This window comes from Plectropomus leopardus, chromosome 1 (assembly GCF_008729295.1).
Source record: "Plectropomus leopardus isolate mb chromosome 1, YSFRI_Pleo_2.0, whole genome shotgun sequence".
NCBI classification, from domain to species: domain Eukaryota; kingdom Metazoa; phylum Chordata; class Actinopteri; order Perciformes; family Serranidae; genus Plectropomus; species Plectropomus leopardus.
Genome location: NC_056463.1, coordinates 33,856,981 through 33,875,365, shown reverse-complemented (window position 1 = coordinate 33,875,365; position 18,385 = coordinate 33,856,981). Strand labels below are relative to the sequence as shown.

At 36.9% G+C, this 18,385-nt stretch overlaps 2 protein-coding genes across 2 annotated transcripts in view; both read left to right on the top strand.

The window, feature by feature from the left end:
* abcc12 (ATP-binding cassette, sub-family C (CFTR/MRP), member 12) overlaps positions 1–3,735 on the top strand; it is a 30,425-nt gene extending 26,690 nt beyond the window's left edge. Inside the window, 5 exon segments of the mRNA XM_042484208.1 lie at positions 675–834; positions 947–1,025; positions 2,006–2,119; positions 2,732–2,896; positions 2,978–3,735. Coding sequence (XP_042340142.1) covers positions 675–834; positions 947–1,025; positions 2,006–2,119; positions 2,732–2,896; positions 2,978–3,070 — 611 coding nt within the window. The 3' untranslated portion in view covers positions 3,071–3,735.
* A 3,718-nt stretch (positions 3,736–7,453) lies between these two features.
* LOC121941399 (myocyte-specific enhancer factor 2A-like) overlaps positions 7,454–18,385 on the top strand; it is a 54,902-nt gene continuing 43,970 nt past the window's right edge. The window contains exon 1 of the mRNA XM_042484196.1: positions 7,454–7,539. The gene's annotated coding sequence lies outside the window, so the exon portion shown is untranslated. The remainder of the gene's footprint in view (positions 7,540–18,385) is intronic.

The following is an 18,385-nucleotide window of genomic DNA, read 5'->3' as shown; positions in this document are numbered from 1 at the left end:
ACCATGAAACCTATAGTCTATGTTGATCAACAGCATCTACAATTAAAATCTAGAATTTATATATTATACTTTAAATATGCAATCAGGTAGGTGCAATAATTCCTTATATTAATGTCCTAACTGCAATATTTGTTAGAATATTTCAACCACAGCATTCCTCTGTGCAATTATTCAAATGTGCAGAATTCTTCCAACTCTTGAATGTAGGCTATATTTAACATGTGACACATATTGTATATACTCTTATTGTTATTCTTACTTATGTATATCTCTGTTGTTTGTTGTAGAATTGCGCACACACTTATTTTTTGATACTTTGAACTTACATACACATTTTATACATTGCATTGTAGCATAACACACAGTTTTATATTTTACACACTTTACACACTAAGCACATTATCCATAATATAATTTAAATATTCACATATAAGTGGTAATTGTCTATTATTATTTTTATTTACTTTCGCTTGTTCTTTCTTGCAATAATTCTCTATGTTGACATCAAGAAAAGTATTACTGATTCTGATTCTGATTCTGATTCTAAATCTAGATTTGTAAACGAAAGAATTTAATGGTATCAATGTAATTTTTTTATGCCACGGCTGTGGACTGTTGAGGGACACCATACCGCTGTTTGGGTTACTATTCTTAGGTACTCTTTGTGTCTGTAGGGAAGTCCTCTTTAGGCGTGGCTCTGTACAGGTTGGTGGAGCCCGCCGCAGGAACCATCCTGATAGATGGTGTGGACATTATGGAGATCGGTCTGCAGGATCTGCGCAGCAAATTGTCCATTATCCCCCAGGACCCTGTGCTATTTATTGGCACAATCAGGTAATTATAGTTAACCACTAACTTCACAGAGCTTCATGATAACACACACTAATCTTACTGTGCTGATTTTCTCACTGTTTTATTAACTGTAATTATGCATTTTTGCCTGCAGATACAACTTAGACCCCTTTAATAATTACAAAGATGAGGAGATCTGGGCGGCGCTGGAGAAAACCTACATGAAGGACTCAGTATGTTCGCTGTGCAATATGAATCAAAGCACATTAACAGTTTTATTTTAGTGTTTGGTCATTTATTCAGTGCCAGCATACAACTTTTTTTCTTGGTGTATACGTTTACATAGATGCTTTTCTCCAGATTTTTATCATCTGACTACAGTCACTTAAGCACAATGCTTAGAGACACAATACCAAGTGTATGTGATGCATATCTGGAATTGCAATGTTATCTGAAACTCTTTACTGGGAGTGTTAGCAGTGGTCCTGGTCGTAGCAGCTGTCTCTTTGGTGAAGTGTTGTGGTCGAACCCTTATTTTCACATATTAACTGTGGTAAGAGTGGAGGAAGTATTCAGATTTATTTAAGTACAATTTGCAATGCCACGCTGTAAAAATACTCCATCACAAGTAAATAGTCCTGCATGTAAGATAATAAGAGATAATAAGAGTAGAGAACTGTTATCAGCTTAATGTACCTAATGCATCAAAGTAAGTGCATTAGTAATGCATTAAAGTACTCAGAGCAGAAAAATGCACTTTGTGAGTGTTAAACAATTATATTATTAAATTATAGAATCAGGAACAGTGCATCTTATTCTATCAGCTCATCATACACTGTGGAAAGTGATGAGTGATGCAAAGTTGCATAAATGAAGCTGGAAAGTAATGAGTAAAGTACAAATACTTCAAAGTTTTATGAAAAGGTAGGTTTGGTATTTTTCAACCTGGATCCTATTTTCTCATTTTTTGTGTCAAACTGACCAGTGGAGACAACAGTTTTTGAAATCAGTCCAGTATTAAATGAGTCCGTTCATGAGACAACTGGACATATGCACACTGTCAAACACAAAAAGAAAGTGCATAAGTATTTTTCTCAAAATTTCAGAACGATTGCTTGACTTTTTGATCTCTGTCACTTTAGGTTACTCTGAGTAAAGTAATCACAGTCATCAAAGTTGTACTGTAAGTATTGTTTGTTTTTTTCTTTTCCAGATTTCCAGGCTAGAGGGGAAACTACAGGCACCAGTGCTGGAGAATGGAGAAAATTTCTCTGTAGGAGAAAGGCAACTCATGTGTATGGCCCGAGCACTACTCCGCAACTCCAAGGTTTCTGCCTCTTCTGATTTATTTTTATTTCCACAACAATTTTATTGCTGCTGACCAGCCATTGGATTACTACTGCCCCATACACCAATCAAACTCACCCTTAGGGCCTGTTTTAATATTGCACACACTGGTATAGCTCTGCACCCAAAATGCGCTTTTGGAAAAATCAAGCTTTAAAAAAAGATATATTTATGTTATGTTCTACTTTTATTGTGTTATTTAGCGTGTGTTTTTTTTTTGTTTTTGTTTTTTTTTATCAAAATCAACCTTAATTTTAAACATCAAATATTCATTGATCTTCAGAATTTTCACCCTTTATATACCAGGTTTTTGTCATGATGCCACTATGTCTTCAGATGAAATATATATATATATATATATAAATTTCAATATTCTACGTGCAATGTAGTTTTTTCTTTTTTTTCTTTTTTTTAGTCACAGCCTGGGATATGTTAGTGATTTGCTGCAACATTGATTGTGACAGTGTACCTAGTTGAAATAGCTTGTATTTTCTCCATATGCCTAATATGGTAAAAATTACGTCATTGATGGAGAATAGTTTTCCAGCCAATCTCTTTGTCTCTGCTTACTGTCCTTCCTGTTGTCCAACAGATCATTATTTTGGACGAGGCAACAGCATCCATCGATGCAGAGACAGACGCCCTGATCCAGAACACCATCAAAGAAGCGTTCGAGGACTGCACCATGCTCACCATTGCCCATCGGATTAACACTGTGATGGATGCGGATCGTATTCTGGTCATGGACAACGGAGAGGTAACAAACAAACACAAATACACAAAGATAACATTTGTCTGATCATAAGCCTAGACTTACAGTAAGCATTATGTCCACCAGGTGGCAGAGTTAGACCATCCAGATGTGCTGAGGGAAAGACCGGACTCTCTGTTCTCCTCACTACTGATTGCATCAAATACTGTGAACACATGAACCACCTGAGACACCACTGCGCCAAGGCACAGTGAAACTGTAAGATAACACAGTGAAAACCTCTTAAAGTGATGTGCTCTGTCTGAGTCAAACTGATCATTATAAACTTATGATAATTGAAGCATTTTTTTATTTCTCATACACATCACTATAATAGAATTGACATTTGTATATTTGTTACATGATTGTGAGGAACAGACTAAGTTTTTCTGCTGCATTCTGTTGGCTCATCTTTGGCAGTTTGTCATGAGCTTTCAGGAGAATACATTTTTCATTGAAAATCATTGTCATGATTTTCATGTACACACAGCACCAGCCTGATGTGGTCAGCTGGTAGCAGATGGGTTACTGTTAGGCAAAGTATCATAAAAGTAAAGTAAACAAGGAAAAAAAAAAGAAAAAAAAAAAAGAATTCCACATGTGGTCATGTATGAAAAGACCTAAAATGAACACTATTTTCAGAATACTTGATTACTGAGTGAATTATTTAAACAGCATTTTTTATGATTCTGTCCAGAGCTTTTTGAAAAATGTACACATAACACTTCTTTTTTTTATGCACATTAAAAGTTAGATTTCTCTCAAATTTTGGTTGCAAAATTGTTAAAATCCCTATAATCCCGAAGTAAGCACTTCTCCTTTCCAAGATAATCCATTCACCTGCATATGGCATATTAGGATGCTGATTAAACAGCATCATCAGTATGAATGTGTGCTTTGGGATGGTCACAGTAAAAGGCCACTCTTAAATGTACAGTTTGGTTGCACAACACAATGACACAGATGTTGTAAGGTTCAAGAGATCATGTCATCGGCATGCTGACTGACTGGAATGTCCACCAGAGCTGCTGTTCGTGACCTAAATGTTTATTTCTCTTTAACTGTCTCCAATGTTGTTTCTGTTCATTTGGCAGTACATCCAACCAGCCTCATGATCCCATACCCAATGTAACCATACCAGTCTAGGACCTCCATCCAGTGTCTTTACACGTAACATTGTCTGAGACCAGTCACCCAAACTGCTGATGCAAGAAATGGTTTGCGCAACCAAAAAATGTCTGCACAATCAGAAACAGTCTCAGTGAAGCTCATCTTGACACTTGTCGTTGACCGACAGCAGTTTGTTATCCTAACTAGCTTGTTTGGTTATGAGGCTAGTTGTGAGTACTGCCAAATATAGGGAAACAACATTTGTACATATGGTTAAGGTTATGGACAGCAGCTCTGGTTGACATTCCTGCAGTCAGCATTCCAATAGCACACACCCTCAAAACTTGCAACATCTGCAGCACTGTGTTGTGTGATCAAACTGCACATATCAGAGCAGCCTTTCATTGTGACCATCATAAGACACACCAGTGTAGAAATGATGCTGTTAAATCAGTAACTTGATATGCCACACCTGTCAGGTGGATGGATTAACATGGAAAAGGAGAAATTCTTGCTAATACCGGTTACAACAAATTTGCAACCAAATTTTGAAAGAAATGTATCTATGGAATGTATGAAAAAAGTCTTGGGCCTTTAACTTGAAACTGTAAAAAATAGAAGCAAAAACTAAAGTGTTGGGTGTAAGTTTTTGTTCAGTGTAAGCAGTCGATTACTGTAACCCTGATCTTTCTAAGCAGTTTAAACCTCAAGCATTTTGTTTTTCATCTGTCAAACTGTGTAAATAGTTTTGTATTTATCTTGCCTATCTGCTGAAAAAAAGTATAGACAATGTTTTTTAGGAGTGGATATGAATGTATTTTTTAAAACCTATTATTTATTGATGCAGCACATTTTGTAACAACTATTGCATTTTATCCCCTCAAAGACCTGTATATAGAATATGTACTGTAGCTCATGAACATAAAGTGACTGCAGACAAATAGATAATGTTGCTGCTGGCAAAGAGTGAAAATAAATCATAGAAATTTTTACATTTCAAAAAAACTGTCTGTTTTTTTTTCTTTTTTTTGCAATCAATGCAAAATCAATTCCTCCTCATCTCCTTTAATTTGCATTTAAAAGTGTTAAAGCATATCATTAGCTTTTTATGTAATAATTAGAGCTTACTGCTTCTTGCTCATTTCCACAAACTATTTCTGACCTACCTATTGCGTATATAATTGACCCAACATCCACTATCCTCTTCAGCGAAACCTTTAGGAAAAGCGTAATGAAGCGGATATAATGCTCTATAGTTTAAGAGCAGTGGATTTACTTGAGAATCAGTTGATAGAGAAAGTTTGCCACTACAGTTGTGGCTCTTTTAAAAGAGCATTTCACACACATTAAATCCTGCCTGTGTCTTATGAGGAAGAGGGTACTCTGCTGTTAAATCCTGTTAAGGCATTCAGCTGTGGTTATTGGGTTTTAGAGGCGAGGTCTCGTCCCCTGCCTGCTCTTTCAATCCCTCCTTTATCTCTCCGCTCTCCATCCTCTCACCTTTCACTCATGATGAAAACCATAGAGATACACAATACATACATATTAAGATATTTATAATCTTTATACTTGCAGATATATATATAGGATACCACGCTTAAAAAAAAACCATTTTAAGAGCAAATCTAATGAGTACTTCACATTTAAGCCTCTTTCTTGTCGCACAGACATCCAGTTTGGGGTGGGGGGGGGTCATAGACACAAACAAAAAGTCATAAAACACAATATAATGACATTCACTGTTTGATGTATTAGCAAGAAATGGCATTCAAGCCTTTGAAATGAGCAAAAAAGAAAAAAAGTTGATTCATCCACTTCTCTGATAGCTCCTGATTCCTTTCGCCTGCTGTTTCTATCCACTGCTGCAGTTGTCATCTGACTCAAGGACACATGATGGCACCAGAGTGTGTTTTTTCCCCTCGATGGGCCAATGATGGAATGACTAGAAAATTAGTTTAGCGAAAGCTTGAAGGACAATACATCTATTCCCCATCTCGATTTTTTTCATCAAAATGTCCTTGCCAAAGTAAATTTTCCAACCCAACAACTTACTTTTTTTCAAGTGCCAAAATGCCTGAAGTATTTTCAATGATAAACATTTGACAACTCTACATAGTATAGAGCAATCTATAAATCAATACAATTACTTTTTACCATTTGCTACAAAAAAACATCACAAGATAAGACTGTGTTTGGTATTTATTACACAAAATGGTTATATGTGGGAGTAAATGCTCAATATTCCAGAAATAAGAAAAAAAGAATCCCTGCAACCTTGACTACCTCATTAGCAAAGTGGGAGTACAAATAAGTCCATCATCATAAATTACAAAGCGATGACATATTTTTGTAAGTTTGAATACTATTTTTGAAACAAGTATTGTATTCTCAACAGACGTGCCTGAGAATATTTGTAGATCTTGAGCTTATTTGAATATTTATTTATAAATATTTATTTATCTAGCACTGACAAAGTTGTGTGATGTTGTATGTTGACTGTCATCGTAAGTAGTGATACTGAGATTGCTGAATCTCAGATGCTGAGATCGCTACTGGTTATTACTTTGGTTTCAAAAAAAAGAAAAAAAAAAAGGGGGGGGGGCTATGCGGCACTTCTTCTGCCACTAGACGGCAATACCTGTGACCAATCACACCTGAAGCACTTTTTGAACGTACTAAGGGTTTTTTTCCTTAAGTCTAAATTCTTGCTTGTGTTGTACGTCGCTTTGGATAAAAGCGTCTGCTAAATGAAATTGTAGAATTGTAGAATTGTAGAATATATATATATATATATATATATATATATAAAAAAATCAATTAATAGCCTGGGTTTTGGCCACAAAATTTGGAGTGTCAAACACTGAAACACCTCCATTCTGATGTTTTTTTTTAAAAGCAAATTTGTGCTTTTTTCACGCCAGTTCATGGTGTAAATGTCTGCCTCTGCTACTTTTAGGTTTTTATTGGGTGGAACATTTATCTACGCCGAGTCCTATGCTCCGAGCAAATCTTAGTTGGTTCAGAAACATGAACTCGTGGCCTTTCAGTCACAAGCTTTCTTCTTCTCCCCCCAGGCCAGGGCTAAATAAAAGATCAATGGATCAGTTATTACTTTGGGCTTATTTGGGTTGACACTGTGCTGTGTGGTTTTATGTAATCACAGTTTATAGTGTCCTTATTAGGCCTACAATGAGCTACATTGTGTGAGAAGTTTTATCTGAATCAGAGTTGAGCTACTCCAACAGCCAAACTCAAAACATAAAGCATTATTTATAGAATATCTGAAACACGTGCACACAATTTCTAAAAAAAACAAAACAAACACTCATAGGCTCATACCTCATACCATAGACTTCAATAATAACTCATGCCCATACTGTAGGATGACACAAACACGACGTAGCTGCGCGCACTCTGGTGGGAGGAGCTAACCCTCGCGCTGCTCTGAGTTTGTCAGTTTCCTAAATATAGCGGACGAGGGTCTGTAGGCGCTGTAGTCACTTTGATAAGAAAAGAGGCAACACAGAAGCGAACAAAAGGTAAGTCTGCTTCCTTTAAATGTTCGAAAGTGTGTTTACAGTCTGTCTGCTGTAGAGACTGAGAGGGAGCGGAGACAAACTGCTGTGTAATGTTGCGATATTCTCGTTAACATTGTGTAACTTGGTCCGTTACACTGTTTTTTTTCCAAAACAAGCTAAAATATTAATAGTAAATGCTCTGTAAAACCGAATGTCCGTTTATTTTCAAGTTGTTTTTTTGTTTTTGTGATTTTGGGGCTGAGTGTCATTTCATGTGACTTCAGGTCGACCACTGAATATGTTGTGATAAGACGAAGTGTCCCGTGGAAAGCCTTATAAAACTTTGATTTACTTTGCTTCATTTCTTATTTGGATACGTCTACTTGTAAGTTACTACACCCTGTCACACTAAGTGTAGTGGACCCTGCTGTTAAAAAAAAGTGTGGTATGTCTGAAAGGGATACCGCTATTGAAGCACAAGGAGCTAATATCTAAAAGTACGTTATATTTCAACAGCACAGTCCTATTGGAAGTCTGTACAGTAATGTTTCAGTACCATTACAGTGACTCCATAGCATAGATACATGAAGGTAGCCTTAGTCTTAGGTATTGGTCCACCAAAACTTTAATGTTACACTCACAGCGAAACTCTAAGCACTGCAATGCAATTTTAAGAGTTTTATTATGCTATGTAGGCCTACCTTTAAAAAAGAACAGCCACACTGTATGTCCCAAAGACTAGACACCCTGTATTAAATCACTAACTGAAGCAAAATGATATGGGAAAGTAACACCACAAACATCAGCTTTACAAACATCACAGAGGGAATCTGAGGTGGACTTGTAGTAATTTGCTTTTTGTAAAAAGACAGTTGTTTTGTCAGAGCTGATGTCATTTTGTTTATAAATGACAGTATCAACATTTGGTAAAGTGTCTATCCTTATATTAAACTTAAATGCTGAAAGGGTACTATGGTGCTATATTTTTCTTCTGGTCCATAATGGCCATAGAGAGATCCCTTCCCAAAATGATTTCCATTTAAGTGACAAAATTGACAGCCTTAGTTTTGTTTAGATATAGATTCTTAAGTTCAACTAAAGATAATATGATGTGCCAGCAGCCAGACTTTAAGAAGGGATCTCTTTGTGGCAGGAGGACCCATTACAGAATCCAGTAATGCTTTCAAAGTGCGTATGGGCGTGTGATTGCTTCAAGACAGCATTTGAAAAATGTAAATCTACTGTCCCACCCAGTTTTAAAACAAACTGCACTGATGTTTGTCAGTGTTGCTCTGACAGAAATATGAAAATTCAAGACTTACCATTTAACTAAAAAGGGAAGTATTCATTTTTTATGAGTAAAAATCAAATATTCACTCTTATGTCCTGTAGAGCTGGATATGGAGAAAATCAAATATCACAGTGTTTTTGGCCAAATAGCTCGACATCAACATTGTGACGACATTGTGGGGCTGACTATTGTTTCTTTTACAAAATATTTTCACAATGACATTTTTGATAAATAATCATCATTAATAAATATAATGACAAAGTGGATAAAGGCAAATAATAGAACAGCTAGAACAGTCTGATTAGTTCAGAAAACGACATCACTTTGCTGTAATTTAACCTTTAGAACCAAGAAAAGAGAAAACATAGACCATATAAAATCCAAAATCTAATATATCAAATATCTTATATATATATATATAACATATCTTATCTGATGCCATAATATCGATATAATATCAACAATTGCCCCGACATAATGACACATAAATGCAACAGCAATGTCAAACAAGTGTTTGGAAAATTAGATCCAGTTAAATTCACAATTTTTCCTGCTGTTGTTTATGTTTGTGTTTCAACATGTTATGTTATGTTTCATAATTGTAAAAACATGATAAACATCAATAACTGAATGCTACGTCTGTGATGTGACAGGACCGAAAAAGGGAACAATGACGAAGCCTTGCTGACTCGAGAAAAGCTATTTTAGGATTAAAAATTCTTTTGAACTCCTTCACAGTAAAAAAAAATGAATTAGGAAACTTTTTAACTTTGTGTGCACATGCCTGTGTCTTTTTTTATTGATCCAACTTGGCCCTTTTGAACGATGTTTGAAGCTTTTTGGCAGGTGCAGGAAAATTACATCACCAAAAGCAATGTCAGTTAGAAAAGAGAGAATGGCAAAACTTAATGTTCACAAACACACAGCTCTTTTTTGAAGGCTGGCTGTGGTTGCTTTATCAGTGCCTGTTATTGCTTTACAAATGTTCAGTCATATAACAGACAGCTCATTAAGATGATAAGCTTTGGGATGGGAACTTAACCAACTGAAGGGTGGGTGAGCAGACGTTCCAGCACACTTTGTGGCTCGAGGCAGATGTCATTTTAGCACCCCTGAATGTTATTCAACAGTACAATTCAATAAATTAATGGAAATATCCAGGTTCTTCTGACCAAGCATCCACGGTCTAACTTGCTCACATAACTTGGCAGGGCCGAGGGGGGAATAATGAAAAAGTTGATAGCTAGTTTTGGAGTGAACCATTACCATTTCCTGGCCTCTCCTCCTTGAATAACACTCCTTCTCTCAATATTCTCAAAAATGTTAAATTGTTAAGAACATAATCACACTAAAGCCTTTGAAACCTGAAAGAACAACAATTTTCTTTTGCTACATTCAGACGCCTTTCAAAAGCTGTTTAACCCTTTGAAATAAGCAAACTGGTTTGATTTCTTTCAAGAAACATGGTAGAGAAGACAGTCAGAAACTTGGCAAGAAATGTCCCTAAAATTGCAAGAATTTAGTGCCAAGAAAAATACCTGAAAAATAGTTTTTGTTATGTTTTTTAAGAGAAAATAAAAAATAGGAAAAATGTACATATAATATATTATAATAATATATATATATATATTTTGAAATGTTGTTACATATAAATATTTCTACATCGTTTTCTCAGTTCTCTGCACTTTTTTGGGATCATTTTCATGTTTTTTTTGTTAACCTTTTTTTGAGTGTGCTTGTTCTCAGATATTTTCTTGTCTTTTTATTAATTACTTTCCAATTTTCGTGTCTTGTTAAGTTGCTCATTGCCTTCTCTCCATGTTTTTCCATGAGATCAAACCAATGTGCTCAGGTTTGAAAGGGTTAAAGGAGATGTTTGTTTTGGCCAGTTATTTGCTGTTGGTCTTTGAGCCTGTCACAGTTTGCCAGTTAAAAGCCTTTTCAGAGCGTTATGGATGACCTAACTGATGCAGGTTTAATGTATTTTTTAATAGTTTATACTTTAACCGTGGAATCTTGAGAGACAGCCCACAGTGCATCAGCATTTTATCACCAAATTAATTTTACAACACCCTTTTGTCTTTGAAGAACACGAGTAATGAGAAAACCTGAGACTTCATGGGAACGTCTATGGAAAAGATCAGTCGTTAAAAAAGATATTGTTTAGGCTTGTAAGGGAGTCTAATCCACAGAACATCTCTCCACAAAGACCATTATTTTAAAAGTCTGATACGCAGGTAAATTGGAAAGTGGCTGGTGGATAGACCGAAAATATCCTGTTGTGGAGTTCATGCCTCTTTGGTGCCCCGCTACCTCGTCCCTGCTCTTTGTTTTCATATTCCATTAGAGGGGATAGCAGCATGTAGCATCACCTTCAATTATCCTCCCTGTCAGCGGACTGACAGTGCCTGTCTGCTGGCTTTAGTGATTACAGGCTTCAGGGGACAGGTAATCAGGTCATGGTTACACTGTCACCCTGTCAGACTGCTGAGACCACAGGGAGCATATGGGATGAAAGAACTCTCCCATCTCGAGTCAGTTATCGTTCAGCAGGCTCGGATACATGCTGATGTTTCTCTTCTTTTAGAGGTTTGTTATCATGTGAGCAAAGTTTTTTTGTTCTTTTGTGTGTATTTGTCCCTTTGTATCTTTTTGTGAGAAGCAGCATAAGTGAACATGTGCAAATCATCAACCCTAAGTTGAAGTACTTTTCTTACTTTGCATAATAAATGAATATTACATACACTATAAGCTACCTCAGAGCACCGCTGTGCCTGGTGGAGACAAAGTGTGGCTAAAAAGAAAGGGAAATTGTCTTTGTAGCTTACTTTATCCAGATAATTTAGTAATTCTGAACATCTTGTGTCCTGAAGCTTTGGAATGCATTTAACTTTACTTGTGGCCAAGTCACACACACGATCAAATTAGGACTTAAAATTTTATAATGTACTTCACTTAACGTATGACTATTACTATGTTCATTGCACAATCTTGTGCATTATGGTACATGCACATAATGTTCCGCTTACTGTAAATGAGATTAAGATGTATGTTTCACATGTTTACATCGAAAGGAACATTACTTCCATCTTCTCGTGATGGTTAGGTCAGCCTATTGACTGAAGGATGTGACATCAAGGAAACCCAATCATTGGTCATCTCTTCATGACTCAAATAATACAGGAATATTTATGGTGCTGCAGGGAAAAACTAATATCAAGACTGTGAGCATGTGGATAACATAGTATAACATATTTGCATGAAAGAAATTTCGGCATGTGTGCCAAGAAATATACCCCTCAAAAACAAGTCATCATACTCTGCACAATGACTGGCTGGATGTTTGATATCATTTCATGATAATGGCCATCACAACGTTGTTGTGTCCTTATGTAATCCAGCTTGAAACATTTCTGGGATCCCCGCCCATTTAATCAAATGCACTTGGTATGTATTATAGAGAAATGTGATTGCATGACTATAAATTTGATGCATACCATTTTGTTGCTGTGGAGTGCATTGGTTTAGTTTTTTTGCACTGTGGTTACTGGTAAAACTGAGAGTCCCTCTAGACTCTCAAGATTAAGCTACAACAACAGTGATTGAAGTGACTGATACCAGTTAATGTGATGTTTGTTGGTGGTTTGATAGAGATTTAGCTGTATTGGTGCAATATATGTAAACTGAACAGGGTAAAGAAATCTAGAGAATCACAAAATAAGAGAATTAGTAGTAGAAAAATCTATAAATTAACCTCTGACACCAGACAGTGTTAAAAAGTCAACAAGAAATGTGTAAGGAAAGGCCTGTGTACTTGATGTTACTCACGGTATAAAGGACTGAAATTTGTATTCAGTTAGCTAACATGAGGTTACTGATTTTATCACAATAGTAATTTATCTGAATATTTAGCTGCAGATTTTAGATCTAAGTACAAATGATGCACCTAACCTTGTGTTTGAATCCCATGTTTTCATTGTTTTCACCATGTAAAGGCCTGTTTACTAATAGTCACCCTAATCTTGAAGTGATTTCCGTCTCTGTTCCATCTGGCTTGTGTGGTTGGCCGATTGCTCAGATAAATTCTTCTCTTTATTTACATCTGTTGCTAAAAACTGTGTTTGTATTGAAACTGGCCAATGCAGAAGTTAAAATACAGGATTTGAATAGAAATCCATTGTCACCTACAGTTAGCAAGTGCAACCTGGATAAATGTAACAAAACTCTGCCATTCAGAACCCCCTAAATAAAAGATATGAAAGTCACTGTATTGTAAAGCGATAAAATAACTTTTACCATCATGATTTATTTTGATAAAAATGATTTAAAGAAGAAGCTTTCTAAACACAATCATATGCAAGCTGCATTTTATTAAGTCAACATATGTATTCAAGCATTTTCACATTGTTTCATACCCTTTTTTTCCAGATTTTTTTTCCATGAAAGTAAACCAAATTCCTGGTGTTACAATGATAACTGTAAAAAACTTGAGGTACTGAATATAGGCTGTTGATCAGTTAGTGAAAGAGTTGATGATTTCCTACAAGAAGTGAAAAAAAATCTCACTTTTGTGGCACTTTTACACTGACGGTCAGTAAACCTGGGCATTATATCGGCGCTATATCGGCATTATATCGATATCATGATTGGAGACTAGATGTAGTGTAAGATTTTGGATATCGTAATATATATTAATATTAATATAAGTGTTGTCTTTATTTAATTTAAAGGCTGCTTTACCGTAAAGTGAAGTAGTTCTCTGACCTTACCAGACTGTCCTACTTGTTCTGTTGTTTTCCTTTACTCAGTATGTCAATATTTTGTAAAAGCACCAAAGGTCAACCCTACAATGCTGTTGCATACTGATATCAAGGTACATGGTCAAAAATATCATGATATTTCATTTTCTCCACATCGCCCAGCCCTATACAGACTTAAAGGTAGTGTGGAAATAAAAGCTGTTCCCAGTGACATGACTGTCTTTAACCACTTGTCCTCCATGACAGTTAGGTTCCTTTGTGTGGCTGTATGGAGTCCATGTGTTCCCCAGTGGTATTTCCTCTCCCTCCTAGTTTCCTTAATGATAGAATTTTTGGGGCCTTGTGGTAAACAGAAATAGCAACACTTCTGAAGGACAGACTTCTCTTTTTGCACCACACGCTGAGGAAATAGAGGCTGCACTGTGTGTGTGTGTGTGTGTGTGTGTGTGTGTGTGTGTGTGTGTGTGTGTGTGTGTGTGTGTCTCTGTCTGTCTGTCTGTCTATTTTATTGAGAAGCTATTTCAAGTCTGTGACCGACTGACTGACTTCGTTTTTTCTAGTCAATTACATGGACTGCTTTAGCGAGGCCGAGCTAATGCAGGCTGCTACTGTGTGCACTAATGCATTTCTTATCCACTTTGATTAGCTGTGGCGATGCCTGGCTAAACCAATGACATGCTGTATCACACACAGAGGAGAAGATGAGAGGTTTAGATGACCGCTCCTGCTGTGGAGGCTTGTTGTGTGCTTGTTACCTGTCCGTGCTGATGCTAACATCCAGACTGATGTGATTATGGAACAGCACAGGCTGATATTAGTTCGGTCTAATGCACACAAATCTTCAAGTTTTTTGCAGCACACATGGAATATCCCTTTTTTATTTTATGTGATTATACAGACATCATATCTGTTTTGGAAAAAATATTCTTGTTTCCAGAAAGGCTTCATTCATTGCAGATGGTCCTCACAAACAGTTGTGTGCACACTTGTGTTATGTGTGATGAGTCATTTTAGGAGAAAAGCAGTCTGTTCTGAATGAGAGGGGTGTTCTGGAGAGGTGAATTACTGCTGTTATTGAATCTGCAGAATAACAGAACTGGGGGATCATTTTCCTTCTTCGGTATTTAAAGCAGAAAACTAACATCTTTGTCAGTTGCAACTACAATTTAAAGTTGGCAGATGCTATAAGCACTCAGGTGTCCAAAACCAACAATGTTATATTCACCTGGGTGGAACAGTCAATGTGACTATTTACACCTGGGTGTGTACAGTATAGCATAATGGCAGAGGCAAGCACCCAGGTTTCTGTAGCCATCAATGTTATTTACACCCATGTGTATATGAGCATCCTAGCAACGTTGTAATATGATGTACACACCAACAGGTCTATTCAGCTATGCTGCTAAAGTTTATGTGCACAATGTGCATCCAGCAGCTTTATACGTCAAAAAACTGAAAATAATAAGTCAACAAAGTCTAAAATAATGAGCTAATGTTGACTCACACAGGACTTGAAAGCCAGTCTCGAGCGTAAAAAATTCCTCTGCTTGACCCATTGATCCACTACGACTTACTCCCTCCATGGGCAGTGTTGCTCTTTATACATGGGGCCGACCGATATTGGTTTTTCAGGGCTGATACAGATACCGATTATTAGTAGTTAATGAAACCAATAACAGATATTTGGAATCAATAGGCATTTACAATAAAATGAAAATCTTTTGGTCGATATTTAGAATTTGGAGTATAACAAACTCAAACACAAAACTTTGTTTAAATGCCTTTGCAAATGTTTAATCAAAACTGAAATGTTCAACATCATAGACGGAAAGTTCCCAGCAACTTAAAAAAAAAAAAAAAAAAAAGAATCAGGTTAAAATTAAAATTAAAAAATGAATAAATTAAAATAGCTCCCTGAGGATTTACAAAGTAAAAGTTCCTCCCATGCTGACACTTTCTTTGCACTTTTTAATTTATTAATTTTATTGGCAATCGTTAAAATAAAAAGCTGATACAGATAATTGGCAAAATGCCAAATATTGGTCCCAATAATCAGCCAGGCCAATAATCTGTTGATCCCTACTCCATATCACCTGGCAGTACGTCCATGGGGTTTTTCATATAAATGTATTAATCTCAGAGAATATCCAAGATTGGCTTGTGCTAGCGCCAAAATATGACCTCCTTGCCCTAATCCGAACCACTTCCGACCTCCATATGTCAGCGTGACAAGCACTAGCAATTACAGCATGCAGTGAGATCCATGATAATGTGTTGAAGGTATGGGTGTTGATAGCCAAATAGCTGCAGTGTGACTATTCTCAGCCGGATAAAACAGACACTAGAAATTAAGAAACAAAGGCTTTTTTCTTTTTTTTCTTTTAGAGTCTCAGATCTAAAAGAGGAATTGCTGTTTTGTGTATCCGTCCTCCCAGTTTGAGGTTGAAGTTCATCCTCCTGCCAGGGCACGTACCAAACACTTTCAGGTAATATCTCATGTCTCTTTATGATTTTTACTCAGTCCTTCCTTAAAGTTCTTGGAGCAGCTCCCACAAGATCCAGTCCAAGTGTCTGTCATCCAACACCACAACAGTTTTATTGATTGGGCCTCCATCTCTGGCTGTACTTAGGCCGGGGCTGTCCAAAGCCTTTTTTAATCGGGGCCAGACAAGATCATGTGAAAATACATGATCAAAATACATACATACCTCGACATAGGTTGCGATTCAGTGTATTGGGATATATTGCAATACTGTAGGCAAGGCGAAATACTGTGGTATTTTTAAAAACTAAACTTAAAGAAAACTGTCATAAAGATCCACCATATGCATAAAATTTGTCGTTTACTTTTTTAAACTGTATTGATTTAAAAAAAATACTGTATCACGAAACATAAAAAATCAATATTTAAATGTATCGATATTTTCTGACAACCCTACTTTGCTGTGGCCATTTCTGCTACCTAGCAGGAAATGTCGGCTGTTACTTAACCGTGCGTTTGCTTGTTTGTTATCTGTTCATAAAAACACGTTTGTTCCGGCTGTGTATTTTCTGCTTGGTACATGTCTTGGTACATGTGATAGTCCTGCCACCGTGAGATGAACGAAAAAATGTGAAGTGATCTGCTTTTATTAACCAATAATGTGCAGTGTTTCCTCTAGGATTTTTTTCAGCAGCGGGGGCAGGCTCTCCGGGGAGCTGTGGCGGCGTAAACAAATGACGCTTTTTAAAGGCTGAATGTAAAAATAAAAAATAATAACAAAAATTCAACAATAAAATAATAAAAACAATAAATAATAATTTCTTGATGGGGCTGTAATCAGTGGCAAAGTTTGCACCCAGGCTCAGAACAATGGATTTTTCTTGGTTTTTTGTAGAACAGCTCTAAGGCTCTGTTGTACGGAAATTCCCCAAGAGGTGGCCCTTTGATGCTCAGCAGCATACATGCTGCAAGGTGATCCCCCTGCAGCCTGTTTCTCAAGTCAGTCTTTACCTACAAATAGAAACAATAAATTTTTATTTTTTTTTTTTATTTATTTTTTTCAACCCATTTAGGGTCCCAGCCTGATAGCCTGTGTTTCCCTTTATGTTTTTCTCCTCTACTCTCATCTCTCTCTCCTGCACCATCACTTTGCTCTCCTGCTCCTTCACTCGGCACTCCCCCTCCTGTACTCTGCTCTCCTTCACTTTGTTGCACTGCTCCTCCCTGTCTGTTACTTGTCTTATACGATTACATAAAACATTAACGTTAGATAATTTACACTCACGTCACATTTGATTACAAGTGTGAACATAATTTTTTACCTAACCATCATAATTTGAGTCAGTAAAAAGGCTAATGATACCTGACTAGCGCCATCCTCATCAGGTGTCTTTCTCTTCTTTGATATTTGAACAAGCTCATCTGAAAATGCAGTCAGCAGTTACATCATGGCGTGTATATCGCTTAATGCTATCAATTAGTTTACTCACGTTAGCGACACTGAGTTGAGTTGGCACCGGGCCCAATTAACTTAAGCTACTTAACCTTAGCTGGCCATCAATATTTTGCGAATGTTTATTTAACTAATAAAATCTATTATAAGTTTTCTTAAGCTAATAAGTCTACCTTTTCTCTGGTAAGTTGCACGCTGTTTTCAAGCCGACACTCCTCTGACTCTCCGACCTGATGCCTGGATGCGAGTAGCTAATTAACGTCGGCACCAGTTAGTTGTGTTGGGGGGTGGGAGGGGCGGTGGTATCTACCCCAAAGAGTAGATACGGAGCAAGATAGTTATCTGCCTCAGCACTCGCGACACCCAACGCAGTGCAGGACTGTGCTGTGATGCGGCGGTGGTGTATTTGCAATTTAAAAAAAAAAAAAAAAAAAAAAACAACCAAAAAAAAAAACGACATTTGAAGGAGCGGCGGGTAGGATTTAGGAGTGGCGGGCCGCCACTCCTAAATGAGTGTAGAGGAAACACTGATGTGTGGGGCCTTATATAGTATATTTTGAACAACAAGTCAAGAGCTGTTAAAATTGGTTTGAGGGCCACGATTGGCCATCAAGCCAAACTTTGGACATGCCTGTCCATATCTTTTCTCTTTGCCTGGGGACAGCTCTGTCTCATAAATACAACTATTTTGGTTTTAATGTTATAAAGCCACATATTCAGTTAACTGAAATAAGCTACAGTAAGCCCGGCACTGAATATTTACTGAAATGCTCAGAACTGCATTATGCAACTCCGGTTCTCCTGATTCAAATTACTTGCAGACAGTATTGAGGGGTCAGGGGAAATATAAAATTTGTTTAATGTGTATCTTTATGTGGAAG